General features: G+C 30.7%; 2 protein-coding genes across 18 annotated transcripts in view; one reads left to right on the top strand and one right to left on the bottom strand.

Moving 5' to 3' along the window:
• LOC149890532 (uncharacterized) overlaps positions 1 to 2,385 on the top strand; it is a 59,462-nt gene extending 57,077 nt beyond the window's left edge. For all 11 annotated transcript variants that reach the window (XR_016450489.1, XR_016450488.1, XR_016450490.1 and 8 more), the window contains 4 exons: positions 310 to 480; positions 664 to 773; positions 2,011 to 2,075; positions 2,187 to 2,385. Coding sequence is in view for 7 of the 11 variants with exons in the window: in XM_090080933.1 (XP_089937059.1) it covers positions 310 to 480; positions 664 to 773; positions 2,011 to 2,075; positions 2,187 to 2,217 (377 nt within the window). In the remaining 4 variants the exon portion in view is untranslated. The remainder of the gene's footprint in view (positions 1 to 309; positions 481 to 663; positions 774 to 2,010; positions 2,076 to 2,186) is intronic.
• A 7,834-nt stretch (positions 2,386 to 10,219) lies between these two features.
• Positions 10,220 to 18,731, bottom strand: part of LOC149890529 (uncharacterized) — a 58,996-nt gene continuing 50,484 nt past the window's right edge. For 5 of the 7 annotated variants that reach the window (XM_090082165.1, XM_090082168.1, XM_090082164.1 and 2 more), the window contains 5 exons: positions 18,428 to 18,659; positions 17,699 to 17,777; positions 17,484 to 17,533; positions 10,863 to 11,097; positions 10,220 to 10,672 (listed from right to left, as the gene is read on the bottom strand). In XM_090082165.1, coding sequence (XP_089938291.1) covers positions 10,528 to 10,672; positions 10,863 to 11,097; positions 17,484 to 17,533; positions 17,699 to 17,777; positions 18,428 to 18,659 — 741 coding nt within the window. In that variant the 3' untranslated portion in view covers positions 10,220 to 10,527. The remainder of the gene's footprint in view (positions 10,673 to 10,862; positions 11,098 to 17,483; positions 17,534 to 17,698; positions 17,778 to 18,427; positions 18,660 to 18,731) is intronic. The other 2 variants (XM_090082167.1, XM_090082166.1) reach the window with 1 other exon arrangement.

Below are 18,731 nucleotides of genomic sequence, written 5' to 3'. Positions count from 1 at the left end.
GAGTAATATTTGTTAAGATTTGTTGATATGGGTAGATATTGATATCTCAAGATTTTGCACAAAGTTAATGCCAATTGTCAAATGCTCCTTTTTTCATGAGTTAAATGGTTTAATAGTTAAATAATCAAAATGTTTCTAATTGTTCATTCACTATGTGGTAATACTTTATTTTCTCACCAAATTTGATTTAGTGAAATTTACAATCATTGATGTTAGTTGTAAATCTTTCTTAATTTAGGAAGAGCGTTATTGCAGATTAAAGTCTCAATTCTAATTATAGCTTTAAGTAGTTAAGTTTCTTGTCCTTAGTTACTGCCATTTGGTCAGATTGGTCTCACTGGTCTTTATGCAGCCAACCATGTGGTGATGGTAATCAATCAAGGTTTCAATTTTGCAATAACTTACCATCACAACTTAATGGGTTCATCTGTAAAGGCATCAGGCAGGAAACCAAAAAATGTTTTTCAAATGAATGCAAAAGTAATTTAATTATATTAACAGATAGAATTATTTAAAAATCCTGTGTTAGTGTTTAGAATATATTTTTCATACAAAATAGTTTTTGAAGAGTTTTTAGGAGTATAGTTATTTCATTTGAGAGGGTGCAATTTTAATCCAAGAAATGGAGTTTTCCCGCTTTTTTTATTAATATTTTTGATTTAGGAGTTGCCCTCAACATGTTTGTGTCCTTTATCGATGAAGAATACATTGAACAATATTCAGACATAAGTAAAGAACCTTCAAAATTATTAAGAGATAAAATTAGTGGCGAGGTAAGATATTCTGTTTATATCTTGGTATGAGTTGTTTTAAAAACTTACAAAATTACTTTTTAAAGTCACATTTAGGTGTATTTATTTGTTAAGAGAAGTTTCAAAAATTAATTTAAAAGTTAAGTGAAATTTGTAATTTGTCTTATGGTGACACATAATTTACTTTAAACTTTTTCATGTCACTATTTAATTGTAAGATTTTTTGTGTGAATGAAACTTTCCTGCAGAGAAGTTAAAAAATAGATATTTAACTAATAGTCTTTCAAAGAAAATTTTTTCTTTGATTGCTATCTTGCTTATCATAGCTGGTTGTTTATCTTTACTTTATATAAATATTAGCTCAGTTTATGAACATCATACAAAATACATTTAATTATGATTTTTCTATTCTTCAAATATTTCTCTCACCTAAAGACAGATGCAATGCTTGCAAGGATTTATGATACCTCTATGCATATATCTATATAGCATTCTATCAATTTCTGTATATGTACAAAGCATTCTATCGATTTCTAATAATACACAAAGATTTTCCGTTAAATCTTAACTTTATTGTTTCTGTCCAAGTACTAAGGTTTTCGGACATTTCAACAAAATTGTTTTGATCAATTTATTGATTGAAACTATTTTTTTAAATAAACAATGCATGTGACCATCCAGTAGACTCTGAAGCCTTACTTATGTACTGTAGCTGTATCCTGTTGCCTTATTAACTTCCTACATATATTTTTTGCCGACCAAGCAGTAATGAATGGGGTATAAACAAAACCTGTCTGAAACTTCAGATCTTAAGGTTTTTTGATATGAAGAGAGCTGCTGTTATAACTCTACTTTCCTTGCATCATTTTTCTCTTCTAAGGGTATAAACTGCTGTGCTAATTTTTGCATAGTTTTTAAAGCAACATAGAGTAAAGCACACACAGCATATTGCAACCTATCTGTCCTTTTTTTTGTGAACGCTTAATAATGCTTTTAACTCTATTTCTGTCTAAAATATTAGATTTTCATTGATTAAGATAGAGGTTCAAAAGTTTTGGATGCTGTCAGCTTTTGCCAAGATATGAGTTTGCTAAACTTTTTTCTTGAATTTTCTTAAATTTCTTGAATTTTCTTAAATTTATTTTTATTTGGTTTAAACTTTCCTCGTAATCAATGAAGTATATATTTAATTAAAAGTTAGTAAAGTTTTCAAGACTCTTTACAGAAAAAAAATGCTGACTACATGTTAAATTTTTAGATAGAAAAACTTTTTAAGAAACATGGTAAAAATACTCCGTTTCAGCTCTCCTTGCATTCAATAAGGTATAACTTTTATTCTTTACTGTTATCTGTTTTGCCATCCTTTTTTTTTTAACTGAAAAGTTGGTATCAACTTCATAAAGTAAAAGATGTGTATTTTGTAATTACGATTAGAAAAGATACGTTATCAAAGACTGGCAATTAGATTTGGTTTAGAAAAGTTACGTTGGCGACGACTGGCAGTTGGATAATGTCTTCGTGGCCTGAAGACAATCAGACGTAGCACCAATTTTCAATATCGAAATCCACTTTTAGAGTGAAATAATCAAGCATTTTTGTAATAGTTAGATAACAGATTTACCATTTATTTGTACAGAGTTGGTTTTTAATTTTCGATTTATCCTTATTGATAACCCGACAACTTAAGAAAAATGTTTTTCCAACTGAAGTCGGAAAAATGTCTGGAATTTGCGCATTCAAGCGGTTCTTACTTTAACAATATTTTAAGTACAAAAAATCTGCCTGCAATCAAAAACTTGTTGAAAGTTGAATTGTGTAAGTTCTAATATTTCAAACTGCACTGTATCTGCTAACTATCTTACACGTCGAAAATTTACAGGCGTTTTTTAAATTGCTCTGATAGCAAGACTCAAGACAAAAAAATTTGGTCAATATTTATTTCATCTTTAGAAATTCTCCTCGCTCGCTTTTAAAATGCTTTTACGATCCTTTTTGGAAGCTCATTTTTATAAAACCAACATTATGTATTTAAGACGTACACTGTCGAAAGAAATTTGAAAAATTTGCTATTTTGGGGGTATTTGCTTCCAGTAATCTGAGATCTCTCTATTTTTTGAGGCGATTGTTAATCTGTGCTTCTATGTCTTTAGATTGATCAGCTGTTGTTGTTAAAATGATTTTTTAAGCTGTTTCCTTTTGTTCTTTGCTTAAGTATTGTGCTGAAAATTCCCTCAATACAAGTTTAAAAAAAGATTTACATTTAAGATAGTATAATATCATTAGTTTTAATGAGTTTCTCTAATATGAAATGGGTCTAGAAAACTGCTCTCTTGCTAATTAAAGACTATTTATTGAGAGCTCAAAACTAAGTTTGAAGTATGCTTTTTTATACAATCGAATTTTACTTAGGTCAGCTCCAATACTTTATTTAACAAAAGTAAAAGAGATTAACGAAACTGTTGTGTATTGCAATTGATCTGCAACAGTGTATCATAGGTATTGAAATGAAGGTGATTTGCTTTTTGTTTGGACAGCGAACTGGATACCGTAAAAATAGGTTAGTTTTGGATCATGGAAAATAAAATCGATTTAAGAATAAAAAGCTCTTTTTACCTACTTTTTAATTGTTAATTTCTTTGAAGTGCTCCAAATATTTCATTTGAATTCAAAAAAAATTAAACAATATTTATATTAACTTGATAGTTTCCCACTGTATTATCTGCCGTTTGAGTAACTTTTCAAACTGGTCAGTATGAGCTGGAAATACCTAACTCGGAATCAAATGATGTTAGAAGCCTATAAAAAAAGTAAATGTTGTGAGCGCGGGATGTTTTTGTCATTTAGTGTGCGGACGGATTTTTCTGCATACTTTCCAGGTGTTTTGGTTGACTTGCTCTTTTCTTCGATCGAATATCATATTTGAGTCTGATAAAAACTTAAAAATGATGTTTAGAATTTTTTCATTTTCCCTCCTCACAATATCTTTAGAAATTTTGAATTTGAATTAGTTTATTTATCAAGTTAACTTTTTTTACATTACTTTTCTTTTTTTTTATCACTTTTTTACGTCTATGTTATAATACTCCTTATTTTGCTTCGGTTAAATATAATTTTTTTTATTTTGCATAAATTTGGATCAAAGCAACCCTATTTTGGCGATAATTTAAGTCACCTCACATAAGACTGAAATAAATATTCAATCTTTAACATATTTCTTTTTTCAGTATTTGTTCGTTATTGTTTTTTGTTCCTGATCGTGGGACCAAATAACATCATCAAAATAATTTAGGGTTTATAAAAGTGGTCAAAATAACCCCTTGTTAAGATACAAAAAATATTTGGACCATTTATGAGTTTACTCTCTCTATCTTTACACAACAAAAATTGTGTTTTATTGTCTTAATTTATTCAAGTAACACCTGTCAAACTTGATTTATTTATATTGCAATATTATGCAAAGTCTTTATCGTCTGGAGAGCTTAAGCGTGAAGCTTTAAACTGATTCATTAAATCCTTTTGCACAAAAACACAAAAGGATCTCCTGAATTATCACAAACCCCCTGCAAGTCAACCTCATTCTATTTACAATACAAAGCATGTCTTAATATGTTACTTTTGCATTGAGTTGGTTTAATTAAGGATAGTGGATTGTTTAGATGTGTTCCAAAAATTGAAAGCAAGTCTCACTTTCCATACTCTAGAACACTGACTATACCCAAAGACTTTCCGATTGGAATTGTAGGCACAAATGAATATTTGCAAAATAGTTTCTTGTTAAGGCTTTTGACTACTTAAAAATGAAAATAATTCCTGAATGATGTTCTGCTCCATTTAAAGAAATAAAAAGGCACTCCATTTAAAAAAATAAACTGGTTATCTTTTATTTTGTTAAAGCATTATAAAATGATCTTACTTTCGTTGCTTAGCGATCTTGAAAATCTACCGGTTAGTGAGATAAATAATATGAAGATAGTAAATTTTTTATTTTTTTGCTAACAACTTCTTTCTAAAATTTATCTTAGAGTATTTGAACTACGAGGCTTTACGAAATTCTGAATTCCAAAAAGTTCTTTAAGCTAATAGAGAAAGAGGCTTTTATCAAAAGATAAATAAACTTAAACAATATATAAATTTACAATGTACTTGTATAAAAAAATATACCAAAAAATATCTGCGCTGTTTACGGAAACTGTGCATCACTTTAAATAGCTACTTGTTTTAAAACGTCATTGCATAAATATTATTCAAAATTTAAATATCTCTGTTATTAAAACAATTAGTTTTAAATTGAAATGTCATCAAATCAAGATAAGAAGCGAGAAAAAATTTTGCGTATACTCTTTGAAAATCCTGGTGTATCAAACAAAACAATTTCTAAAGAGCTGCAGATTGCTTTGAGAACAGTGCAGAGCGTTGTGAAACGATTTAAGGACACTGGTACAATCAAAAGAAAATCAGGAAGTGGAAGAAAAAAATGTTTTGGTAGACGAGATCTCGGTAAAAAAGTAAATGATGCCTTCGACAGAAAACTGGAGATTTCTGTTCGAACTTTAGGGAATAAATTTAAGACAAGTGCTTCCACTATACAAAGAGTAAAGAAAAATTGTGGCTATAAATCTTATAAAAAAAAAAAAGTTCCTCGTCATAAACAAAAGCAAGAAAATGTCGCATTTCGATGTTCAAAGCTGCTCTATAAAAAATTAAGTGCTAAGAAATCTTGTTTGATTATTGACGACGAAACTTATTGTGGTGCATTTTTCCGATCTCTTCCAGGACACCAATATTATTCAACCATTAACTACACGAAACTGAATTCCTATTATAAATGAATTGGACTGCAAAAGTTCGCTAAAAAGTTCTTAGTTTGGCAAGCAGTTTGTGAATGTGGTGAAAGAGGCTCTTGTTTTGTGACTACGGGAACAAATAGCACCAAAATATACATAAGAGAATTCCTCAAAAAACGCTCTAAGCTGTAATCACGGTTTATTATGAAACTTAGATGCATTTGTCATTAGTTTTCTATCAAAAGCGTTTATTCCAAAAAAATTAAAAATGGAAAAACTACTTATTGAAAGCACATTTTGGTTCGTTATAAACTGGGTGTTGGAGAACACTCGTCCGTTGAGGATCTACTGCCTGGATAAGGGAAAAACAATATACACGGGTAACCCATTATTTTGGCTTGATTTAGCATCATGTCACTACTCTGGGACAACTTTAAACTGGTTTAGAGAACATAAAGTAGATTTCGTTGAAAAACACTGCAGTTCACCAAATTGTCCCGAACTACGTCCTATCGAAAGATATTGGGCTCTTGTCAAAAGAAAACTAAGGTTGAATGTAAAAGAAGCCAAAAACATTAAAGGCTTTAAAAATAAATGGATTAAAGCTACCAAGAAAGTTCACCGAAGACTGTGCAAAAGCTAATGCCGAGTGTAAAACTCAAAGTGCGTGCGTTCTCACGTACAAAACTTCACAAACTTTCTTAAGTGAAACTTAATAATACTAATAAAAGTACTTTCAAAATATATACAACATTCAATATCGAAATACAATTGTTAAATAAATATCCTTTATAATGTCCGCGCAGATTTTTTCTAGTACATGTCTTATAAATTGACTTTTTAGATTTTTTTGGGTAAAGTATAAATTAAGGTGCATTGCTTAAAAATTAAATTTACGTATTGGTAAAGTCTGTTAAAAAAAAACTCGATAAGAGCAAATTAAAAACTTCCTAAATTGAATTTCAAAAGTATCAGATTACTTACCCGGTCCTTTGAAAGCATATACTTTTGTACCTAGACCAATACTCTAGACATCGACTCAAAAGACTTGAGCGGTAAAATCTCTTTGCTGCTATTTATAAATTCTGTGGCTTCTTTAAATTTTTCAGCAGTGTCCTCATCATTAAAATACTTTTTAAAATTACTTAGGATAATGACTTAAAAATTTGAGCTATATATTTATAATGATTTATTCGGACTAAAGGTTGCTATAATGAATGAACTTAAGTTCAACCATAAAACTTAAAAATTCATTTGCTTTTTCCGGAGGGTTTGTAAAATGTTTGAAAAAACACGTTAACATTTTTTGATTATAAACTGCATAAAAGAACTTGGTAAGAAAAATGATAAGTGGTTAAGTGAACCTCGTATGTTGGAAGCAGTAGCTATGAAAGTTACAATATCTATATTTACGTTTTTTTGAAAACAAAGCATAAATATTATCTTATAACATTTAAATAACTTTTGTGTATATTAAATATACCAAAATTCAATTAAAAACAAGTTTACGTAACTTACCAAAAGAAAGTAGAACTTTGAAATTATTAAAAACAAGCATCTTTTCTCATCTTTAAAATGCTTAAAACTAAAAGCAAATGTGAGGAAAAACTTGTTTTATAGTTGATTAGATAGGTGGGAAATGTTCGGAAATGTTCGTTAAGTGTTTGATCGGTTTTTTTCTAAGATATAAACTATACAAAATTAATTTAAAAAAATTACATAAAAGTTTTTCAGCGATGTAAAAAAAAACATTAATTTAATAAATATATTCTTAAAAATAGTTTTAAACATTGATCAAATAGTTTGCTTTATGGATTGTTATGATTCTTACTCGTTTTCAAACCGTTGGCCAATGGTATGGCATAACTAATGATGGATCAAATTTCCTCAAATGAAGTCCGTAATATTACTTCACTCTCACTTCACTTTACTCTCACTACACTTCTTTTCTCTCTTCATTTCACTCTCACTTCACTTCACTCTTCACTTCACTTTAATTTCTTTAAACATTTAACGTGGTCTGCTGTGGCATCATGTATGATTTTCTTTAAAAAAAGGGTTATACTTTTAAATATTTTACATTTAAAATATTAGTTACCGTTAGCTAAATACAATCTAAAGGTCCCTCGAAGTAAATTTCCCCACAACATCAACAATCAAACCTTTTTGTAATCAAATCGCTCTCCCTTTTGTTTTAAATTCACCGTTATATTATCTGAATTAAAAAAAAAGACAAGTTTCACGAACATTTTTATCAAAAAACTTTTTTAACCAAACAGCTTGATTATTGCTAAAATAAAGCAAGTACTCATTTCTTTTAAATGAAATGTACACAAAAAATTCCTTTTAAGGCTTTTTTTACCCAATCTCAGAAAGCTATTTTATATTAAAAAACTTAACAATAGAATTAACATTAGCAAACTTAAAGATAGCGGAAATATTAATTCAAAATGGTAGATTTTATAAGTAAATGTTTTGCCGATTCGGACATAATGTTTGAAAAAATTGTTAGAACTAATTTAAATGCAGCATCATTTTCTTGTGACCCAAAAAATTCAAGCAAAAAATATACAAAATTATATTAGTCAATCTTCTAATTAATGTCTGAAAACTAAATAAACAAAGTGTTTTCATTATTTCACCAAAAACTTATTTTATACCACTCCAGGTTCACAAATATTTCAAATGCTTTTGATTATCAATTGCCATCATCAAAACTAGGGATTTGTAAAGAGAGTAATGAAGCATCTAACTTATTTAGAGAAAAAATTAAAAATACTGATTCCAAGAGTTTGGAATTGTCGACACAAGAAAGCGGAGAAGAACTTTACATATTTCCTATGCTGCACTGAAAACGAAGTTCAAAAGCATTTTTTATTTTGAGTTTTAAAAATAGTTTTTATAATTTAAAGTTTATTATAAATGGTTATGACTATGTTTTTGAAAGAATGAATTTTATGAATATCAGGAAAATATTTCTATTTTTAATCATCGCATAATATAACTTAATATGTATATATAAAGTAATAAAAATACATGATATTCATTATTTGCATAGTTAACAAATTTCATTTCAAATGTTATGTTAATAACATTTCAGTTTATTAACATAGTAACTAAGATAACAACCTTTTTTTTGACTAAAAATCACACTTTGACACTAAGTATGAGATACTTTTAAAGACATATCTGATTGATTATCTTCTTCTTTATATACCACTTTAATTTCATTTGCAAGTCACACCTATTGTTGATTTCATTTTTTAAAAAAATTGGAATGGCTTATTTAGACATATTATTACGGTCGTCTTCATGTCGATTTTTAGTGCTGTAAACAATTAAATTATCACTTGCTGCATCAAATAAAAAAGAAACAAAAGTTTAGAAATAATAAGAAAAGACTATTAAGTACTGACCTGCTGCGCAAACAAAGCAATCATGTTTGCAATTTTTAGTAAAAAAGTGAAAAACAATTTTTACATTTTTATTTAAAAAATATTTCAGCAAATAAATTAATCCTGGAGACTTTTGGGTCGAGTTTTAGAGTATAGCTCTTGGTTGAGAACATTAAATGTAAAACTATGAAGTTTAACTAAATATTTTGATAACAATAATCTTAAAATAAAATCATTTTTACCAGAATCATGAAGTTCTCAAAAATTTTGATTATCAAAGTTTTCTTAATTTTCTTCTGAAGTAATTTATGAATTGTTGCTATCAGTTTCTTTTCTGCGTCCAAATATTTACTAATAGCTAGTTTAACATTAAACAAATATAAAGAAAAATATATTTTTAGAATAAGTTTTAAATGCTTCATTCAATATACAAACTGACGGAGTAAAAGAAGAAAGAAAAGAGATAAAAAAAAAGATACATTAAATGATTTAAAAGTTGATTGAAAAATTGAAATAAAAAAAAACAGATTTAGGAATAATTGAGCGCTATTTATAACTACAGGTTCATTATTTATCGTTGTTAAGTGCATTTAAAAGTTTTCATTCAAGTATACTTGAATAGATTTGTTTGACCTACATTTACTAATATATTTGTAACATTTTGAATCCCTTAGTTCCTACATAGACAACGTGGTCAGGTTACGTGCGGGGTTAAAAATAGCTTGAAATACCTGGCAGCACTAGTAAACTCCGAACCTAAATGCACAATGACACTTAGTTATACCACCTTTATTAAGATTGGGGATACGCTGTTTAATTTTAAGACGCTGTGAAATGTGGATTATGGATTGGAAATTCATCTAAATTCTATGGATTAGAAAATTCTCTTAATCCATGGTATCCTATTAATTATTGGGCATAGTTTATAACTGAAGTTATATAATGTGCATACCCAATAACTGACATGACAGCCAGCAAAAAATTTATTTTCTAAACCACATCTTATCTTTGTCTTGTTAATAGATGACTTGTTATCAATCAACTTCGGCGTAATATCTGCAGAATTTGTGCAGCAACTAAATATTTTTTCGAAATGCTGAGGATTATCCGTAATGATATGTTTTAAAGTTGCTATATATTACAGAATTTTTCGCTCACCACAAAAGCAAGTGTAAAACAAATACCGCCTGTATGTGGAGAATGGCCCTCATAGGTTTCTCTGAAGAACGCTAAACAAGTAAGCTGAATGACGTAGTAGTTAGTAATAAACATTAAAAACGAACGAATATAGAAATCCTTATCCCTGAATTATTAGGAACAATAAAAAATAACGAATTCCCTTTAAAACATAACACACGACAAAGTTTTTAGCTTATGACAAAGTTTTACAAAAAAAACTTTTATGACAAAAATTGCACTTCTATGACAAAGCTTATTTAAAAGCATAAAAGTAAATGTTTAATAAACATAAACTAGTTAGAGCAAACATTTTTAAACTTCCAATTGTTTACTTTGATCAAAATGTTACGAAGTTCTATAGATTTTGAAATTTTCATGCAGACGCATTGAATAAAAAGATGAGAATTTTTTTCGGTATTAATCCCTTAAATTTCTAAAAGCTATCGGTGTTAATGCCTTGATTTTCACTTTAAGTTTGTTTAATCCAAAAAAATATTCCACTTTACTCTTTGAATCCAGAGATCGCTTGAGGTATTTCGAAAAAATAAACCAACAGCGTTTCCTGGAGTGTTATATAAAACGCGAATTAATAAAAATAATTTTAGTGAACAAATAAAAAAGTTATTTAAATATTGTAATCAAATCTTGAAAAAAGTCGCTTTTTAATTGAAACAACATTTTATTTTCTTTCCATTTGATTTTAGACGTAAATCAAACTACGCAAATGGGGGGAAACAAAAATAATAACTAACCCACCCATCCATTCTCTGTTTCCAAGATTGTAAACTTGATCGTGATCTTCTTCTAAGTTCTTCAAATAATTTAAGTCTATTTTATTCAAGATTTTGACGAAATCATTATTGGCTAGAGCAAACCATTTTTTATAAGTATTATCAAACATTAGATAACTTTTTCGAGATCTGTGAACAGCGTAAAGATTTCCTTTAGAAGTATGACCAACAACAGAACCAATTCGGACGTCCAAACCTAAAGTTATAAAACGCATCAAGTTGGTTTTAGAAAGAGCTAATTAAATTTGTAAAGATTTTCCGAAAACGTTTTTCCAATGTAAACTTAAACGAAAATTTGACGGTGGAAATTGTTACTCTAATAACGAATGTAATAGTTATTGCTACTTTGTGGCGCAAACGGTTACATTGCTAATGCTATATAATTACGTGGTCTTTTTAAAGATTTTGTTAAATATTTTTAAAGTATTTTATATAACCTCTTGAGAATAATTGAGTAATTTTAAACTTTTGAATAAAATTTCTGATTTTTCTGCAATTTACTTATAAGACTTATTAACTAAAAAGCGGAAAATGACTCGTGTAAACAGACTAAAATAACAGTAAATTTTTTTATGGAATTATATTCAAAACTTCCTAAAAAAAATCAAATACATCAGCGGGCGAATGTTTCATGCAAACTTTTAACTGACAATTTAAGAGTGTAATCTCCTCCATACCCACACCCTTCCACTGTCTGAGAATGTTGTAGTGAGTGCGAAGAATTTCAATAATATTGTAGGTCTTTTCACCATTACACAAGCATAATTCTTTCAACACTTGATTTTAGCTGGACAAAGAAATGGCTTCTTTCTTGCAGCTCTGCTATAGCACCCCAACTTATAAAGATACCAGGGAGCTGTTCTAAAACTGACACCAGCTTATGTTACTGTGACTGAGGCCTTAAAACGTATCAACATTTCTCTGAACAAGACGCAAGGTTTAGTTAGAAGGTCTGAACAACTTGGGTGTGTTGAGATGCATAACGTCCTTTCCCTGATAAATCGTACAAATACTGTATGAACAGCAGATCATGGAATTGAGTTTTTATCAAATAAAAATCCTCTCGGCCTTTTGGATGACAAAGTTTACCTTCATTTTGACCAAAAAAAAAAGGCCTCATCGAATAATCAATTATATTTATAATTTGCAACATGAAATCTTGGTAAATATTTCAGTTTAACAAAGGTTTATTCACATTATACACAAAAGAAAAGTTGAAATATATTTTACTAAAATATCTTTTAAATTCTGTCATATCTGTGCATATTGAGACAAAAAACTTGACACTCTTGCTTTGCAGATAAGATGATGAACAAGTACAACTTAAGAGAAGGCCTATGCATACGCAGGGTATTAAATAGTTTAAGGTCACAGCCAAATAAAAGGCAGCACATCCCAAAGGAGTAGCGCAATAAAAATTTTAAAATTGACATCCTAGATTTATTTAAGGATATAATTAAAGAAAATGACCAGCAAAGTTTGTGCAAAAGATCGTTTCTTAGAAATGAAAGAAAACTTTGAAGCTTAGCACAACTTCTCCTTAAACTAAGTTCAACTACTCTTAAGACATGTAGTAGAAAAAATATACGCGGACATTATAAAGGATATATTCACTTAAGAAAGTTTGTGAAGTTTTGTACGTGAGAACGCACGCACTTTGAGTTTTACACTTGGCATCAGTTTTGCACAGTCTTCGGTGGACTTTCTTGGTAGCTCTAATCCATTTATTTTTGAAGTCTTTAATGTTTTTGGCTTCTTTTACATTCAACCTTAGTTTTCTTTTGACAAGAGCCCAATATCTTTCGATAGGACGTAGTTCGGGACAATTTTCAACGAAATCTACTTTATATTCTCTAAACCAGTTTAAAGTTGTCCCAGAGTAGTGACATGATGCTTAATCAGGCCAAAATAACGGGTTACCCGTGTATGTTCTTAAAAGCGCAAGAAAATATTTTTTGAGGAATTCTCTTATGTATATTTTGGTGTCAATTTTTCCCGTAGTCACAAAACAAGAGCCTCTTTCACCACATTTACAAACTGCTTGCCAAACTAAGGACTTTTCAGCGAACTTTTGCAGTCCAATGCATTTATAATAAGAATTTAGTTTCGTGTAGTTAATGGCTGAATAATATTGGTGTCCTGGAAGAGATCGGAAAAATGCACCACAATAAGTTTCGTCGTCAATAATCAAACAAGATTTCTTAGCACATAATTTTTTAAAGAACAACTTTGAACATCGAATTGCGACATTTTCTTGCTTTTCTTTATGACAAGGAACTTTTTTTTTTATATTAGATTTATAGCCACAATTTTTCTTTACTCTTTGTATAGTGGAAGCACTTGTCTTAAATTTATTCCCTAAAGTTCGAACAGAAATCTCCAGTTTTCTGTCGAAGGCATCATTTACTTTTTTACCGAGATCTCGTCTACCAAAACATTTTTTTCTTCCACTTCCTGATTTTCTTTTAATTGTACCAGCGTCCTTAAATCGTTTCACAACGCTCTGCGCTGTTCTCAAAGCAATCTGCAGCTCTTTAGAAATTGTTTTGTTTGTTACACCAGGATTTTCAACAAGTATATGCAAAATTTTTTCTTGCTTCTTATCTCGATTTGATGACATTTCAATTAAAACTAATTGTTTTAATTGATTTGACTTATTTCATCATCATCATAACATAAATGTTTAAATTTTGAATAATTTTTGCAATGACATTTTAGAACAATTAGCTGTTTAAAGTGATGCACAGTTTCCGTAAACAGCGCAGATTTTTCTGGTACATGTCTTGCAGCCGGGAACTTCTTCCAAACAATGTGCAAAGCTCTTCTGACTCAAAAATGTCCACTCCGCTTGTGTTTTTCCAAAATTGTTTTTCTATCCATCAACGAAATACCGGCACATGTATTCTAGTTAACGAGCCGGCCAAGTTGTCCTTCGACAAAATCAAATTTACGTTGAGCCAGCTACCGAAACAAGTTCACTCTTTGCAGTATAAGCAGTAGCAGACGCTTTGATCTCAGTCTGGACTTTCCGGTTACAGCATTAGAAATCCAGTGAAAAACCGTCACTGAGTCTGTGAAAAACTAGAGTTTGGTTCCAAGCCAAAAGTTTTAGGTTTCATGCCAAACCATGTTAACACCGCGTAGTACGGCGTCCTGCTCTGCTATGTTTATGTTAACTTCAGATTTATCTTTACGCAGCTATGTTGCATCATCAACGGTGATTCCTCAAACTGGGATAAGAGCTCCTAATGCCAAAGAGCTAGCATTAACCAATACTTTACCCTCATCACTACTTACTTCCCATTCTCCACGAGCAGGGTCATTTTCTCCCACCCTTTTCAACGCTTCATTCAGCACACACCTCACCCCCATATCATGGACCTCATCATCCCACCCAATTATCAAAGAAACCACCTTCCGCATAATAATTCTTTAAACAACACGCAACCAACCGCACACCGGCAAGTGGCTCACGAACTGCTTAGAAATAGAGAAAACCATCCTCCTTGATAATTTCCCCTGAAATTCCTCCAGTTGATTGTCTCTCGACCACATAAGTTTTTCGCTAACCTTTTTCACAGCCAATTCGATCACTCGTGCCCCACTTTCATCGATCCTTTTGCCGTCCTAACATTTTAAGCTAAATTTAAAAAAAACAGTTTTCCAACGTGTTTCATGTTAACCGCATTCTCATGGTTGACATGGTAAACATTAGAAAACATTTCAAAAATACCATTTCATATGTCAATGTCCCTTTTTTCATTTTATCATCTTGTTCAACGACGGCTCTCACTACTGATTTCATGATCATTGTTGCCACAAGTTCAAAGCTAAGACGCGTCAAATAATACCGTTTTGCTCTTAAACATCACCGTATGATATGTTGATAGTGTCTCATTCGCTTTCAGCTGGCGATATGCTTTTCGCAAGTCAATAATTGCTGGGTTGTTACCCATTTGCTTCCAATGCCTTAACTTTTCAGCACAGACGTCCGAATCACTTGTGAATGTCTTGCTTGATTAACAGTTTGGTTTCTCTCCAGTCTAACACCGGCCGACCTTGTTTTTATTTCTATGAACCACCGTCATTTGTGGTAGCTGGTCCTTTGGCGGTCCTATCGTATGTTCATCAAGTTCCATTAACCATCCTTACTTTATCCACTCCCGTAATTCGCTCTGATACTCTTACTTAACGTCTTCTAGAGCCGCGCAGTGAGCTACTGTGTTCACAGTATTACTAAATTCGGATCTTCCCCGTTTTTCCATATCCACTTAACTGTCCAGTCCACTCCACTGAACACTGCTTTGTGGTCCCGTTTCTTGATTTCTAGTCGTGTTTTTTCTTTGTTTTTTTATTATAGCGCACACATTTCCCCCAAAACTTGCTCTGCCTATCTGAAGAATAGTAAGCCCTCGTAGCAACCGTATCAAACTCATTCCAAGCATTACATCTGCTCCATACTCTCCACGAAAACCTAATCACGTGCGCAAACTTTGCCAACCTCAAGCGAAACCGTTGCCGTATTAACACTTTTTTGAACTTCGCCCCCGAATCTTGTAATCTTTACATAGCCTGATCGCTCTAACTGATCGTTCAAAACCAGTTTATGAAAAATAATCGACGTTGAATAGCCAGTCTCAACAATAGCTCTCGCATTTCTTCCATCAATCTTGATTTGAGTGACCTCAAGTGCGCTTAATCCACGGGTATTTAAGAGCGAGCTAGCGCATACCGCTCTCTCTCCTCCTCGTTTTCCTACTGTTTTGTGCTTTTTACCGCCACGTGTCCTTTCCCTCCGCATTTGAACCACCGGACATTCTTTTTGGGAACTGCGCAGTTCTATGCAGTATGATTGAACGCTCGACAGTTATAGCATATTACAAATTTAGATGGCTTTGTTCTCACAACGTTTCGGTGGGTGGCAGCGGTTATATTCAATTCATATTTACTTTTTCAATTAAAAGCAGTCCTTACTTTCGGCAACATCGCGTCAATTGCTTCTTTTGCAGCCCTAAGTCTTGAAAGCACTGCTTCCGGCAAATCAACAACAAACGCCAGCCCCACCGCCTTGTCTGACAACCTTTCCATCGTAGACTGCGTAGGCATCACTTTGCAACAAGGCAGAAAAGAGCACTGTCAACTCATGTTCGCAATCACTTTTGTTCGCTGTAACCAAGTCGCGGAATTGGTCGTACCATCGTATTTTTTGAAGATATCCGAAAACTTCAAAGATGATTTCATCACGCCTGGTTAGCTTGTAGCTTTTTCGCAGAAAACACAACGTTGCAATTTTAAATCTTCTTTGCTAATTACAAAAAAGGTCTTTAAAAAAGTTTCGCATTCAATTTATACTCTACAGATTACCTCAAAAACGCTAATTAAAAAACCACTCAAACAATATTTACAACATTATTTACAATATTTTAAGGAGACTACGTAAAACAAATCCGCTTTAAATAGTTTCCTCCATGCAATTCAATTACAGGGAGCTGTGGATAAACTTTTTGTTTTGCTTTATTGTTTTACTGATAATTAAATGTTGTGTAAGTTTTTATAGGTGAATTCAGCAGTGTTTTTTTTGGAACTGAATACAGCTATTTTTGTTAATAGAAGAATTCAAAAGTTTATTTTCTTGTCTTAAGCTATATAAAAAGGATATTTTTGGCTGTAATATGAAAGTGTCATGTAAATTTAAACAAACAATAGGATTAATATCATTTCTGCTACAAACACCTTTATAATATGGTTTTATGGAAATAAAAAAGATAATTGTAAGTAGGTTTTTTTGACTACCATCATTGATGGTAGTCAACCTACTTACAGTTATCTTTTTTATTTTGATTTTGATTACCAGCATTTCTCCAATTATTAATAGTTTCGATAAGTTTTGATTAGCGAAATTAGCAATTGTCTGGTTTTAAATTGGGTACAGTGATTTCGGTCAAAATCAATGTCCTCAAAAGTTCATTTTCTAGTTTTCAACTAAAAAAGTTTTTTTTGGCTATGATTTGACAGTTTCTTATTAATTTAAGTAAAAAAATAGCGTTAATATAATTTATGCTATAAATACATTTATAGAAGGTTAATTTGACCAAGATAACTGACTTTATCAAAACTTTGGAAGAAAAAATTTAAAAGCTATACATTTTAAGTTAGAAAATGTAGATATTTAGTGCTTGGTTCAGATATTTTCTAAACATAGTGTTTTTTAAAGCATATAATTGATAAATTGTAAAAAAAATCTCAACCTGGCAGTCAAATTGCAAAATCGTGAAAAAGTTGCCAAATGATAAAATTGAAGTTACTAAAAATAATCTAATCAACCAATTAATTTTATCAGATAAATTTTATTAAGAATCTTTTTAAGAGCAATACTTTTTTAAAGCATTTTTCTTTTTTGATGTTTTTTTTTACTACTACTTTCAAAAATGCTACCTGACATAAATCTTCTTATAATGTCTCAGAATGTCAAGGTAAGAGAATTTATATTCAAACCGAGAAATAAAGAAAGTTGTAAAACTTTTTTTTAATAAGTTTCCGATAATAAATACTTACCAGTTTTATTTAATAAATACAATTTACCTGTCCATAATTGGCCGTCATTGTTCGAGTAATAGCACGCAGCGTTCTTTCTGATAAAAAGACAAGGGAAAAAAGAAATTTCTTAACTAAAGTCCTTCATTTCAATGCGTTCAAAAAAACATTTGTGCGTAACTGTGTAACTGAGCTCTTACTTTAGTATGCATTTACAAAAAAACTAAATGGAGGTATTGTTTAATAATTATATAATATTTTACCTGCTAACGACATGTTGACTCATGCAAATATAAATATTAGAGCTATTTTGGTCCCAGTATATACTTCGGCCAAAACTTTCTACAACAAAAAGAAAAAACAAAAACAACAAAACACTTTCAATTTACTTTGCTTCAGATTTTAGAATATTATCGCCATACTCAGTAAGGTACCAACTTCGGTCAATTATTCTAAAATGTTTTATGTTATACTTATTATTCTCTACAAGGATCAATGATAGTTCAGGTTCATCTTTACAGTGTGCTTTTTTTATACATGCAGTATATACCTTTTCTGCATACTTGCTTTAGATAATCAATTAAGATGTATTGAAATAATTTAAACTAAAATGGTTCTAACAAAAAAGAAATTTTCTCTCTTAGACCAATGAAAAGTAATTATATCTTTGAAATCTTAATCGAAAATGTTTAAAATTTTTCATTAATATTGACTCGCTGCTTTCTATGCAGTAAAACAGTTATAAATATCATTCGACTCCGGCTGGAACAATAATGTTAGTTTATCTTTAAATTATTCATTTGTTATAAAAGAACATTTGTAGAAAAATTTCAACTCTATCTAGGATTTTCTCTTTATAGTAATACAACATTACACAGCGTTGATGTGAAAAAGTATTTCTCAGAACCCGAAGAAAAAATAAACTAATAAATAATAACCTCATGGTATAACTATCTTAGTAAAAAATAATAGCTAAATAAAAAGTAGATTACCTGCCAAGCTATTCTCATTTATTTGTAACTTTGATAACTTGCTGTTTGGACATAATATCTTTTCCCGATATGTTTTTGTTTGACTCCATATTACGTTTTGGCTATTTTGGTAAGACCACTTCATTGGAATGTCTATTAAAAACGATCCGTCTACTTCACAGTTTGTCACATTTAAAGCAATAATTATGGTGTGATTAAAGCCCTTGGTCGTAAAGTTTTCGGATATCTTCAACTAAAGTTGAAAAACCGTATATATGTGTAGGTAGGTAAAATTAAGAATGCTCCTCTTCCCTATTCTCACTCT

This window comes from Hydra viridissima, unplaced genomic scaffold (genome assembly GCF_058129835.1).
Source record: "Hydra viridissima isolate aposymbiotic clone 2 unplaced genomic scaffold, HvirCarnegie_v1 scaffold_3, whole genome shotgun sequence".
Taxonomy (NCBI): Eukaryota; Metazoa; Cnidaria; class Hydrozoa; order Anthoathecata; family Hydridae; genus Hydra; species Hydra viridissima.
This window is presented reverse-complemented; position numbering and strand designations above follow the sequence as displayed.